Raw genomic sequence first — 14,181 nt, 5'->3', positions numbered from 1 at the left:
AACGGATTCATCTGGCCATAATTCAATAGCACACTCTAATACCCCATCATCAACAAGAGGTAAATCTGATCCAGCATGGGACCATGTCACTGAGGGGCGAGCTCCTGATGGGAAGAGAACTTTAACATGTTTGTATTGTGGGAAAGCTATCACAGGTGGACGGATTAATAGAATGAAGCAACATCTTGCAGGAAAGTCTGGTGAGGTTGGGCCGTGTAAAAAAGCTCCAGGTGATGTTAGGTATCGAATGTAAGAGGTTTTGAAAGCAATTATTGAGAAAAAAAAGCAAAGTGAGGAATCTAATTCCTTTGGTTGGGCTATTTTCGAATTTGAGGATGATGCTAAAATTGAAGAAATAATTTCACAAAGCAATAAGGGTATCTTAATTAATGAACGTGGTGGTAGTAGGAATAAGAGTAAAGTAACACTGACACAAAAAGGAAAATGAAAGGAGCTTGCAAAAATTGATAATTTTTTTGCACCAAGGACCACTTCGGGCTCTCAATCAACAATCAAAAGTGCCCTTGCAACTAAAGAAGTTGTACATAGGGCACATATGATTGTGGCAAAATTTTTGTATGATACATGTGTTTCAATGAATGTTGTCAATTCCATATACTTTCAACGTATGTTTGATGCTGCAATCGCCATTGGTCCAGGATTTAAAGTTCCTACCTACCATGAAGTTCGAGTTCCTTTATTGAATGACTCAAAGAAAGAGCTTCAATTGTTTATCGACTCTATAAAAAGTACTTGGGCTGATACTGGGTGTACAATTATGGGTGATGGTTGGATTGATGGTAGACATAGAACCCTTATTAATTTTCTTGTCTATTGCCTTAGAGGAATCACTTTTGTTAAATCTGTTGATGCCTTTGATGCTGTAAAAGATGCTCATCTTCTTTTTAAATTGTTTGAAGAAATTATTGAGTGGGTGGGAGTGAGCAATATTGTGCACATGGTGACAGATAATGGGGCAAATTATGTTGCTGCTGGAAGACTTGTTAGCCAAACTTACAAGAATATTAATTGGTCTCTTTATGCATCACATTGTTTAAACTTAGTGTTAAGTGATATTTCCAAGTTGCAACATGTGAAAGAGCTTGCTTGTAGAGCATCAAGTGTAACAAGATTTATTTACAATCGCCCATGGTTGATAGCTTGGTTGAGAAAAAGGAAGGGATGGATTGAAATTATGCGCCTTGGAGCAACTTGTTTTGCCATTACTTTCATTGCATTGCATAGTATTCAAAAACATATGCATGATTTGAAAGCCTTAGTGACAAGTAAGGATTTTGTGGATTCAAGGCATGCGAAAGATAAAAAAGCAAAAGAAGTTATTGCTATCATTTTAGACAGTAAGTTTTAGAATGATTGCTTGATCATTGTTAAGATTGTTGAGCCACTCTTGCGATTGTTGCGTATTGTTGATGGAGATAAAAAGCCTTCAATGGGATATGTATATGAGGGCATGTATAGAGCAAGAATAGCAATTAAGAATGTTTTCATGAAGAAAAAAAGATTGTACAAGCCTTATACAAGTATTGTCAAAGAGCGTTGGGATAGGACATTATGCAAAAATATCCATGTTGTAGCTTATTGGTTGAATCCGGCTTTTCAATATGATCAAGCATCATTTGGCAAAAAACCAGAGGTTATGGCAAGTGTGCTTGATATGATTGAAACAAAAGGTACATACAGCAAGACAAAACTCTTGGATGAAGCTAGGTTGTTTCGAGATCAATTAGAAAGTTTTAGAAGAGAGCTTGCTATTATTACATCCAAGACAACACAACCAGGTAAAATTATTTATTACATTTGATTTTTTCATTGTGATTGCTTAATAATTCTTTGAGTGTAACATTAGATCTAATTTATTTATTTCTTCTTTTCTTTTAATAATAAGATGAATGGTGGAGGTTATTTGGCCATAGTGCTCCAAATTTGCAAAAGTTGGCAATTCTAATTCTTAGCCAAACTAGTAGCTCTTTTGGATGTGAAAGGAATTGGAGTGTTTTTGAACATATACATACAAAGAAGAGGAATAGATTGGAACATCAAAGGCTTAATAATCTTGTATACATTTATTATAATTTGCGGTTGAAGAATAGGTAAATGAACCATTTACATTGTCATGCATTTACAAATAGAATATTTATTCAAGTAGTCTTACTTTTAAGTGAAAATTATATGCATTTCAACAAAATGAAGAACTATGATCCGGTTGACATTGAAGGTATTGACAAAACCAAGTTTTGGATTGTTGAAGATGAAGAAGAGCCTTCTCTTCTTGATTTTGATGAGTTGGAACAAATGCTTTATGAAGAAAGTTCGACTCCACAAAATAAGAGGCAATGTCATGGTCTACGTGATGGTTAGTAATTACTTATTTCATTATTATATAACAATGTTTTTGTCATTATTAAATTGATTACTTTTTGCTTTTGTTGTAACTATTGTAGAAGATGACGACGATGATGTGGTCTTAGAGGTTGGAGATGATATTGACCTTGGATCATTTGGTGATGTCAATGTGAATGATAGATCTAATGCTCAAAGTGGTGAACTTGGCACAAGCAACAATCAAAATGAGGATGACGATGCTTAGTTAATGGAGGGCTTCCCAAGGAATTAGGCAAAAAAGCAATGTTTCTATGGCATGATGTGTTTGTAGTGGATTGGTTTTGACTTCTTGTTTTTTATTTATTTATCTATTTTCATTTAGGAATGATGGATGCTCATTAGTGTGTTTTAAGATTTGGAACTATAGATCTTATCTCTATGCTTGGTTTATGTTTGTATTTGAGATTTGATTCTTAATTGATGTAGTAAACAATAGCATTTTGATTTGATTATGTTTGTGTTTTTATTTGACAAATAGGTAATATTAATTACTTTTAGTATAATGTTTTTATTACTTTCATTATTATGATTGTATTTATAATATGTTTTATTTTCTAAATTTGATATATGTATAGATTGTGTTGTGATTTTTACTTGTCAAAAGTGTTGTGCAACCCGTTTAGAGAAAGGTCTTCAACAAATAAAAAAAACGTATGGCACATTATTGTTACAAATTACAATTTCATTGTAAGTGATATTTGAAAATTCTATTATTTTGTTGAATTTAATTATTTTGTTCATTTTTATATTTATATTTTTAATATATATATTAAAATATATTTATGATGTCATGGTTTGACCGCTTCGACTTGGCGGTTGAACCGGTGACCCGTCCACCCGGTCTATTTTTCGGTTTGCTCATCGGTCCGATTTTCAAAACATTGTGATGAAGCAAGGAGCGATGATGAAGAGATGGATGTCATCGATTTGTGAGTTTGCAAGAGACAGGAAAAGAGTGAGTGAGAGTGATACGAGGGTAAGGGGATAAAAGCGTAAGGTGGAAGTAGAGGGGTGTTTTGGTCATTGTATGATATTGTAACAAGCTGAAAATTTAAGTTGTCTGTTATGATTTCAAAAAGTTTTTGTTATAAAAATAAAGGGCATTGATTCAGACCCCCTTAAAACTTCCACCCCCACCACCCCTACACACACGTGGGGGTTGGGGATTGAGAGAGAAGAAAAAAAAAAAAAAGAGAAAGAAAAGTTGACCAATCAAAAGCAAAGGGGGTCCCAATCTTTATTCTAAAAGTAAAAGTTTCAATGATTATTTTAGTACCCTCACTTAAATATTTTTCTACTCGCGTTTAGTAATTTGTTTAAGAATTGGCCGAATGTAACTTCAATTACTGGCCATCACGATACTTAACCCTTCAGTACAGAGAGCGAGTTGTAATAGATAGTTTGTCCTTATGGACATAATAAAAAAAAGTGCCTGAACTTGTGGGCAGGAAAAATTTAAAATTGAATTTTTTTGCCCAAGCGTTCTTTTTTTAATTAATATTTTGACCAAAAAAATAAAAAATATATATACATATATATATTAAAGGCCCCACAAGATTTTAGGGTTATTTTGAAAAGTTAATTAAAAGTTGACTTTTCATTTTTTTTTAAAAAAAATATAAAAAATAGAGAAATAAAAAAATTAGAAATAAATTAAAAATTAATTTTTAACTTTTAACAATCTTCTTAAAAGAGGCCATAGTAAAAATTTTACTACCAAATATTTTTTTTAAAAAAATATTAAAGATCTTAAAAGTTTTATTAAATATTTTATATGAATGTAAAATTCACACAATATGAATCTTATCCCACACTCATATTTGATAAAATTTTTAATAGAATTTTCGAAATATCTCAAATTACTTATATCTTACACCATGAGTCCCATCTGGCAGCATAAAACACGTGTTCCGGCGACTCCGTTGTGTCCCCCGTGCATTTTGGCTGTTCGTCTAGAGCTTCCAAAAATTGTATACTGTCAAACACTAAAACAAGAAGTGACGTGTCGGCGTCTGATTGCGTGGATATACAGTAACAAGTTAAAACAGACAATTGACAGTAAATCATATTCAGTTGTCGGACTGTTTCGTCGGCGTCGAGTTCTACAGTAACTTTGCCCCTGACACGTGTCTAGACATGACTGGTAAAGGACTATTACAAAGTGGGCTCACGCGAAGGCACTTGACACTGTTCAAACACCGTCCATCAGACAGACCACAGAGTTTTGATTTTACACTTTGATTTGCCGTTTGATTGCACCGTTGTTATCGTGCGCCGTAAATGTGATGTGGAATTATACTCTTTATTAACTCATAACTAACCAAATATTAGCCGTTTGATTCCACCTTCATTATCGTGCCCTGAATAACTGACGTCGAATTAATTCATTACTAATTATTATATATTTCTTGGAGATTTTTTTCTTTTATTTAGGACTAGTTTGGGAATTTATCATTTTAGTCTAAAAATTAAAAAGTTAATAATTTATACTAAAAAATTAAAGATTCCTAATTCTCTTTATTTTTTATATATCTTTTTATAAAAATTAAAAAATCATTCTAAACATACTAATTTTTTTATCTCATATTTTAATAAAAAAAATTAAAAAAATACTTTATTTCCAAACAAGGCCTTATCCTAGGACAAATTAACCTGTATTCCAATATGATATTTATTAGATAAAATAATGAGATGCAATACGTTTTGTTGTATTTTTGAGAAATAAATAGTATGAAAAAATGCTCCAATATCATTAAATAATTAATATTATACAAATAAAATATTCATACATAAGATGTGATTTATTATGAATTTAAAATCAAAACACTATTAAAAATGAATTTATTTACCATAATGATATTGTCACATCATTCTTAACAACATTTTTGTATGAATATAATTTTTCTTAATTTACTTATTTTGAGTAAATTATAATTTTTTTAATGAAAAATACGATTGACTCCATGAGGCCATCCGCAATATTTCAAATCTTTACCATTTATTTTTTCTGCTGGTAGTTAATTATTAGTTCAATAAATGGATTAAGATTATGTCAATGGTAAAAAAAAATTAAAATACAAATTCTACAAAACGAAGAAATTAACAAAATCTAATACATACATTTGTTCGGGCAGTTGTAATGCTTAGGTGGGGGGCATTCTAAACTTGCCTTACTAATCTGAACTATTAATCTTGATTATATGATGGCTAATACCTGATCAATTTAATTTTTTTTATAAATAATTTTCCTAATACATTCTAAGAAAAAAAAAAAAAAAATTTTTAAATTATTGAAAGAGACTTCGGATGAACTGACTCGAGCCCTCACATCACAGCAGTAGCTCAACAGGGACTCTCCCCATTTTTTTCACATGAAAAATATGCATAATTAGACCTCACGATTACGTGGTGTTTTGGAAAGTTGACAAAAAGCTGGTTTTTTGACTTTTTTAACAAAAAATTAAATTTTTTGTATAAAAAAATTAATTTTTTTGACTAAAAAAATTAAAAAATCAAAAAGCTGGCTTCTTACCAATGTTGCCAAAATGCCTATAATTGAACAGACCCACCAATGAAAAAATGCCTACTACCTTTTTGGCTAGGGCATTGAGGACATAAAGGCTATTGTGGCTCTGGATGCTTCCCTCTATGTTTATATACAATGATTAATGGTGCACTTGGTTTCAACCCGCAAGGGTGGCTCAGTGGGTGAGGGAAGAAAACTTGGGGTCTGGGAGTTTGCTCCTCCTGGAGGTCTCAAGTTCGAATTCCACTCCCCACGGGTTACTATGCGGGCCATTGGAGGTTTGCCCGGTCGTTAACTTAACTTCAGGGCTCTCAGGATTAGTCCCATGTTTCGGCTGTGGGGATACCTGAGTCATCAAAAAAAAAAAAAATGGTGCACTTGGTTTCTCTAGCAATCCACAATCCAACTGCTTCATAATTTATATAAAGTGAATCTTCTCAAATGGCTTTATGAGTGTAAAAATTCATTTTTAGTTTTCATGTTATTTTGATGCAGTCAACTCCTTTATTATTTTTTTATTATTAGATTTGTTTTTCAAAAACATCTACTGCTCGTGATTGTCCCTTACTAATGTGGCAAATTAGCACAAGATCTGACTTTGTCAAAAAAATTGACTCAAAATTTGATTACAGGAGTTTTATTATGAAGATATAACTAAACATGGCTTTTAAATCAAAGATTGGGTTGGGTTTTGCTGTTATGCTTCATCTCTGTGGTTGGGTTGGGTTGGGTTTGGCTTGCTTGGCTGCTGATGGATTTGGATTTGGATTTGGATTTGGATTTGGATGGCTGTTGGTACTGGCTACTGTTGTTAGTGATGCTGCTGAAAGGATTTGACTTATTTGAGTATGGATAATGCTGTTGCTGCTGATGGCTGGGGAATAATGGTGCTGTTACTTTTGTTATTGTTTTGTTTTTGGTTGGTTGACTGTTCACCAACTTGATGCAATACTGCACTTGATTGGACTTGTTTTATGGTGTCAACTTAGTTGAGATCATATTTCTTTGCTATGATACTTCTGCATCCATCATCTTTATTAATGTGTGGTTAATTCATTATTCATCAATAAAATTCTTTTTTGGCTTATAAAAAAAGAAAAAAAGAAAAATCAAAGATTGGCTTGCTCTAAGTTAGTCTTGTTCTTAATTCTCAAGCTCAAGGGTTCATGCTTGAAAACATCAAAATCTGTGGATAGGTGTGTTCAAAACTAGAAATGTGAGTTAGGTATATGATTGTTAAAACTCGGATTTTATCATAGATAAGTGAGTATCTAAACTAACTCAATTGATCACTTCTATACACTCCTATTTAGGCGGTCACTTTATTACATTTTAATTGTTTAGTTTGATTTTTTTTCCTTATATTTGTAGTTAATTTCCTTCTAATTGATCAAATAAAAAAAAATGTAGTGGGTCAGACCAAGAATTGTCAAATTATATTTTGTAATTTTTTTATTTAATAAAAAAAGTGTAAAATTATCAGCAATGATGTGTATAATAAAAAAAAGGTTAAAAATCTCCAACTCAACAAAATTACTTATATTACACACAATTCTACGTGCAATTTTATTGATCTTATTTGTTATTATGTTATAATACCAATTTTACTCCAATTCGAATCCTCAAGAAATCTAGCATCATAAAATTGTAGGAGCCTATAATTCAGATTACAATATTTATAACCACAGGGAAAAACATAATGTTTGGTCATCAAAAATGACTTGTACAAGAACATAAACCATAAATTTGTGTTGGGCATCACTTAAATCCAAAGTCCAAACCTAAAACTAACAAAGCACCCACTTTGGTTCCTTGTTTATTCCAGAAAACATCCATAGCAAATATTCTACACATACAAGGAAAAACAAGCAGCTTTAATCTTATGCTTCCACACGAGCCAACCAAAGAATTACAATTTGGGAGGAAGAACATTATTTCAAATCAAATTAATAAATCTAAAAATAAACCCGACCTCCACGAGAGCTGTACAAAGAAGACACTGAGAACATACTTGTGGAAGTGGCTTCCTATCGTGGGCAATCCACTATTTCTCTGCTAACTGCAGTGCCAGATTCAAGGACGGAGGCTAACCGCAACATTTCCAGTCTTTCCCATTAAAAAAAACTCCCATCTAGGTAGAATATTCCACACCCCTGATGCTTCCTTCAGATTGGAAAACATGTTGAGTAAACCTTTCTTCTCCCTTGACAGGCTATATAGTCTAGGAAAATCTTCTTTCAAACAATAGAAACCACACCACTTATATAAGTGGTGTTCCAAAACTTTACCCTACTCCTATCTCCCACCATTATTTTAAAATTGGCCTGAAACCTCTCCAGCAGATCCGGATTGAAATTGGGCACTAAGATTATATCAGACCATAATCTTGGCAGTCTATTACTAGCAGCACAAGAAAGTAGCCAACTACACTCCTCCTGATTATACTTGCTACAAATTACTCTCCTCCACAATGTCTTTGTCTCTCCTGCAAACCTCCACCACCATTTAAATAATAAGCAAGAGTTAACTACCCTAATCTTTCTAATGCCCAAGCCTCCTTGACCAATACTTGTAGTCACCTCTTCCCACTTGACGAAGTGCACTTTTCTCTTAAGATCCGAACCTCTCCATAAAAAAGCTGCTTTGATTCTCTCAAATTCCTTAACCACACCCTCTGGCATTCTAAACAGAGACAGGTAGTACACAGGTAATCAAGATAAAATTGAGTTAACCAGAGTCAATCTTCCTGCAAAGGATAGCATCATTCTTTTCCAACCAGCCAGTCTACTTTCAACTTTGTCTAGAATTGGTTTCCATGTTTTCCTCCTCCCAGGATTAGCCTCCAACGAAAGACCAAGATATATAAGTTAATGGTAACAAGCCAAGATTAAAACTTCGTGTTCTTACAAAGAATTGGGGTTCTTACGAGAGGTATATCCACCTTGTATTACTTTTGTAAAAAAGAGAAGGAATCAATGCTTCATGTGCTGCTAAATTGTCCCCTTGTGTGGAATGTTTAGTCTTCCTTATTAAAGTGGTGGGGGCTACAACGGGTCATTCTTGGTATAGTTGCTAGTTTACTAAATTAGTGGGATGGTGGTAAGCTGAAGAAGCAAGAGAGGAAGATTTTGAGGATTGTCACTCTTGTTGCCTTGTGGTCTATATGGAAGCAAAGAAATGACTGTGTCTTCAATGAGGCTAAAGTTGATGTTTAGGAACTCTCTAACTTCATTCAAACTAGGGTGGTTATTTGGTTGATATCATCATCAAAGATGTGGACGGTCAGTGATTTTATTTATAGTCTTAACCAAGTTCGAGTATGTATTGGGAGGGGGGTTGAGAAATCTGTTGGCAACTTTGGTGTTTTTGTTGTGTTAGGTAAGGGTGGTTGTGTTGTTAGGAGCAGTGGTTTGTCTATTTAGGTCTTTGTGTTCTTTGTTGTTTTTTTTTTTTTTTTATCAGCAAAAGAAACTTTATTGATGACGAAAACATACATACATATGAGATGAAACATCAATAAAGAGGTGGAAGAGTAGAAGTGCATCATAGCTAACAAACCCAATCCCAACTAGGTTGGCACTGAGAAGAAAACTCAATCATTTGCAAGCTCAACCACAGAGGGATGGTGAGAAACCATGCCCAACTAGAAAAAAAAAAAAAAAAAAAAAAAAACAAAAGAAGACATCCACAAACTCAACCTCCAAAACAAACCCACAGTACATCCCACACAATTCAATCCCATACAATTCACCTGCAGAATCACCCATAATCAAAACACCAAACCTAAATAACATCCTAATGCTCCACAGCCCTGAGAACAACAGCAACATCAGCACAAACTCACCAAACCAGTGAGCTATCTACCTACAGCAACTTCAGCCAGAACAGCAGCAAAGCACCAAAACACCAAAACAGACCCATCCTCCATTCCTGCTACTTGATGAACACCTGAACAGACTTACCACCGCATCTCTTATTTGGTCCATAAAGTCACAGAGACAGTGGATCATGCAACAACAGATTAATGCAGAACAACATCACCAGAACAACAACCTCAGCTACCAAACAAAACAGATCATCAAGACCAAAATGCCAAATACAACAAGACCAAAAATCATGAATCAATCCTCAGAAGCCTGCCACTACAATAAAATGGGCACACTGCTGGCCCAAGACCATCATTGTAAGATCCTCGAAACTTATCTGCAAATAAAAAAACACAGCAGCAGCACCAGGAGCAGGACACCTATAGCAGCAGCCTCCTCCATTGCTTCACTCACAAAACAGACCAGTGCAAGAACAGCTCCAAGCCAGCAGCAGACTTTTCACTCCTATACAGTAGCAGACTTCTCAGTCCAATACAGCAGCAGATGCAGAATAGATACAGAACAGATGCAGCAGATGTAAAAAAAAACACGGATGCTACTCTCACACAGCAACACCAGAGTAAAAACAGAACAGATGCAGCAGCAGAAGCAGCCAATGAAGGAGCTAAATCAGACCAAAACTAACAGCCCATTGCTAAGCCTATCATAACAGATCAGCATTACAGCTACAATATCACAAGCAACAACAATAATTACTCAGCAGCAACTCAGCAGATTACAGCAGATAATCCCATAATGCTAAAAACAGATTACAGCAGAGAATAATCCCTTAATACAGCAGAAACTCTAGCCAACAAACTCTTATAGGCGCTTAACTCTCCATCTGTACCATCCAAACATAACCCTCAATCTGCAGCATCTAATCAGTCAAAACAGAGCCAATATATTGCATTTGTTAACAAATCAGCCATAAGTTGGATATAATATCATGCACAGAATAAGGAAAGTTCTTTAACTTTGACTTTGCCCAGAGAGCCACTCTGAGTTTCACCAAATCTTCTAAGTCCATAAAATTAGGACGAGCATTATTGAACAAACATTCATTTCGAAGTTTCCATACTGACCACAACACAGCCAAAGGAGCCACTTTGTGTTCTTTGTTTTGTTTGTTGTTGTTGGTACCTTACTAACTTGATCTTGAGCCTGCAGATGATTGTGTGGTTCTCTTGGAGCCAACCTAGTTGGGATTAGGATGGATTACTATGATGTGTTGCACATTAGCCTTCTTTATTGATGTATTCTCTCGTGTATTTCATACTAGTTTCATCAATAAAGTGATTTATTTGGCTAATCAAAAAAAAGAAAAAAAAAAAGAAAGAAAAATAAGCAGCCTTTGCATATGGAAAATAGCACCATAAGTGGTATTGAACAGACAACACACCCATCCAAGAAAACATATCCTAATGTAAAAGGCTGAAAATCTAGAAAGAGATTTTTTATTTGACTCAACTTTTAAAAGTCGAGTTTTGAAAACACAATGTCAAGAACACTGGAATGTAGATGTGTACCGAACTAGGAATCTTTAGCTCAAGTTGTTAAATTTCTAATCATCAATGTAAGAACAGTGACATAATAAAACAATCTTTAAGGTACAAAACGCACAAATCACAGCTACATATTTCCAATGCTACAAACATATTTATCATTTTTTTTAATCATGTGAAATGGATACAAATAACAAGCTATAGCTGTGACATCTATTGAAATATTGGAGTTTGTTCAAGCACACAAGTGAAGAGATTTTTATACGATATGAAGAAGATCAATCCTGGGTGAGTTTAGAGCATTATGCCCTTTTGTCTCACATTTGGTGCATGCGATGGATTTTAAATAGCTTTAATTCACCCCCATATGACTAATAAAGGTTATTTACTGTAATAAAATTGAATCGTCCACCTTCTTTAACTAATACTAATCCGTTACATCCAGAGCATGCTATCATCCTCAAATCACCGCATCTTCAGCACATTTCTAAAGAGTTGCATATTCAGGGGTAGCACATCGAACACTTTGTTAATCAGAATGCATGCACGTTATCCAATTCTTATTTGTAGCTAAAAATTCATATATTAAGAGGCTTAGTTATTAAACTCATATGCTAGAAAAAATACTTATCCTTCTTTCATTTCAATTTGAAACTTTCAATTGTAAATCTCTAAAAGGGCGACCCAACGAACTTAACACTTGGGTCCTCTTAGAGATGAATTCTAGTTTCGAGAATATGTTGTTCATGAAATACCGGCAAGATGTGTAAAACCACAAAGTTTCTCCAGAAAGGACAGAAAAAAAAAATACTACTACTGCTAAGTTCTAATACAAAAAGTAATTAGTTCCTTAATGTGATATATTTCTTTCATTATAAGAAAACTGATGTTGACAATTGCCAAGAAGAGCGTTGGGCAAGTTTCAGTTTTGAAAATTTGCAAGGCAGAATCAGTAGTTGAGGTTGGGATAAGTTACATTAGTCTCTTCAATAGCAGAAACCCTTTGACATTGATTCCATTATATTCTCGTTTCAATAAGTGATATGTTTTCTTTGAAAACAGCCAATGTGTTGCAATCATTCTCACAAGGGATTGTATTGTATGCCTGTCTGCAAGTCCACAACTACATTCACTTTCAATCGTCAATTATCAGCTGCAGTTTCTTTAAATCATATTCTTATTAAAATATATCCTAACAAAAGATAGGATTCAAATTATCTCACAGAAAAGGTCAAGGAAACGAGAAATTTGTAATGATGACAACTTCTTGACAGACACCATGAGTAGGGTTTCCTTAAGTCTGAAGGAATGCGATCAAAAAAAAAAAAAAAGTCTGAAGGAACTGTGTACCACTGGTAGTATTAGTGTTGGAACAATCTTCTGTGTATATAAAATAACTTGAAATAAATTCATACAAAATAAATAAATAACATACCAGATTTATTTATCGAATCGAATTAAAATTAAGACCAAGTCACGTGTTTGACACTCTGTCCTTAAGATAGATTCACCCCACTACGGTGCTTAGGGTTGAGTGGCGTCTATCTCCCAGGATACAATAATCTTCACAAATCAGTAGAAGCACTTCAAACAAATTTGTTCGGCGAATCAAACCTGTGATCTATACTCTCTTTAATTTATTCTAAAACTAAATATGAAGAATAAATGCACTAGGGAAAAATTGGACAGCAAAAAGACAAAATTTGAGACTTCTTTTTTTTTCATCACCAAGACTGTTGGAAATACCATGTATATATAGGCAACAACAATGGACCCGAATAGGTGCAATATGGAAATGAACAGGTGCCCAACTGTTTTGACCGTTGGAACTTTTGAACATATTATTCAAACTTTTGAATAAGAAATCGTTGGTCAAAGTTTGAAAGTGTTGGACTATTTGTTTTATTAAACTATATGAATATTTTAATAAAAACAAACAAACCGAAAGTGGAAGAGTCTCAACCTGTTGGAACTCTATTCATTAAACTATTTGGAATATATATATATATATATTAAACTTTTTTGAATAGTTTAATAAATAAAAGAAAAGGTACAAACTTCAGGAAACCACTTAGGAATCCAAAAATTTGAATTTAGAATTAAATTAAATTTCCACAATTACAAACTTTAGGAAACCACTTAGGAATCCAAAATTTGAATTTAGAATTAAATTAAATTCCCACAATAATGTTTATTGAAAAATTCAAATGAATTTTATCTAAAAAATTAATGTTAGACTCGAAAAACAACGTCAACTTCCCATTCACTCAAAAATGGTTTTGACGTTCCGTCTTCATCTCTTCGAACCCACCCCAAACAATGTTTGTGGCCCACTCAAATTTGGCCTCAAAGTTGGCCCAAAATAAGCCATATAAAACACCATTAAGCCATATAAAACACCATTTTTTCCAACAATCCCCCACATGAATGGAATTTGACGGAGAGAAAATGCAACAACATGAGCTAATTACAGAGAGTACAGAAATTGGAAATATTCTGCAAAGGATAGGTAGGTTTTGGCTTTGAACCTTCCCTTGTGAGACACTATCGGATTTACTAGCTAACCAGTGAACATGATGTCTTGAACTGTTCAGCCGTTTGTGTAAACCAAGATAATAGAACTCACACAGTATATTTCCAGACACAGTTTAGTTCTCACTATTGTGTTCATTTTGGCCCTGAACAACCTGGTCTTTCATGAGTGCTCTAAAGACTTGTAGCCCTTCATAAAGCTTATAGAACCGGCCTAGTTCACACTCACATAGGTGATTCTTATGAAAAGTATCCTGCCATACTCCACTAGGTTTACCTAGATATAAGAATCATTAAAATTTTACTTAACCTCAAACGTTGCAGACATCACTATTTAATCAAAGAAATG

The 14,181-nt window shown here is 33.9% G+C and overlaps 1 protein-coding gene across 1 annotated transcript; it reads left to right on the top strand.

Moving 5' to 3' along the window:
- Positions 1 to 595: 595 nt before the first annotated feature.
- LOC145824416 (uncharacterized) lies at positions 596 to 2,608 on the top strand. The gene is made up of 4 exons (XM_082924065.1): positions 596 to 1,123; positions 1,394 to 1,799; positions 2,237 to 2,374; positions 2,463 to 2,608. Exons 1-4 carry the CDS (start codon positions 596 to 598, stop codon positions 2,606 to 2,608), a joined length of 1,218 nt encoding a protein of 405 aa, XP_082780191.1.
- The last annotated feature ends 11,573 nt before the right edge of the window (positions 2,609 to 14,181 follow it).

The sequence above is a fragment of the Camellia sinensis genome, chromosome 4 (genome assembly GCF_055761805.1).
Source record: "Camellia sinensis isolate YWXY chromosome 4, ASM5576180v1, whole genome shotgun sequence".
Lineage (NCBI taxonomy): Eukaryota > Viridiplantae > Streptophyta > Magnoliopsida > Ericales > Theaceae > Camellia > Camellia sinensis.
Note: the sequence above shows the minus strand (reverse complement) of the source record. Positions and strands in the feature narration are given on the sequence as shown.

What these genes read in the sequence shown, in the direction of transcription:
- LOC145824416 (XM_082924065.1), top strand. Translation starts at nt 596, where the DNA reads ATGAATGTTGTCAATTCCATATACTTTCAACGTATGTTTGATGCTGCA. An exon ending in TTGCTTGTAGAGCATCAAGT is followed by an intron (nt 1,124 to 1,393) that starts GTAACAAGATTT and finishes ATCATTGTTAAG; the next exon opens with ATTGTTGAGCCACTCTTGCG. An exon ending in ATCCAAGACAACACAACCAG is followed by an intron (nt 1,800 to 2,236) that starts GTAAAATTATTT and finishes TTGACATTGAAG; the next exon opens with GTATTGACAAAACCAAGTTT.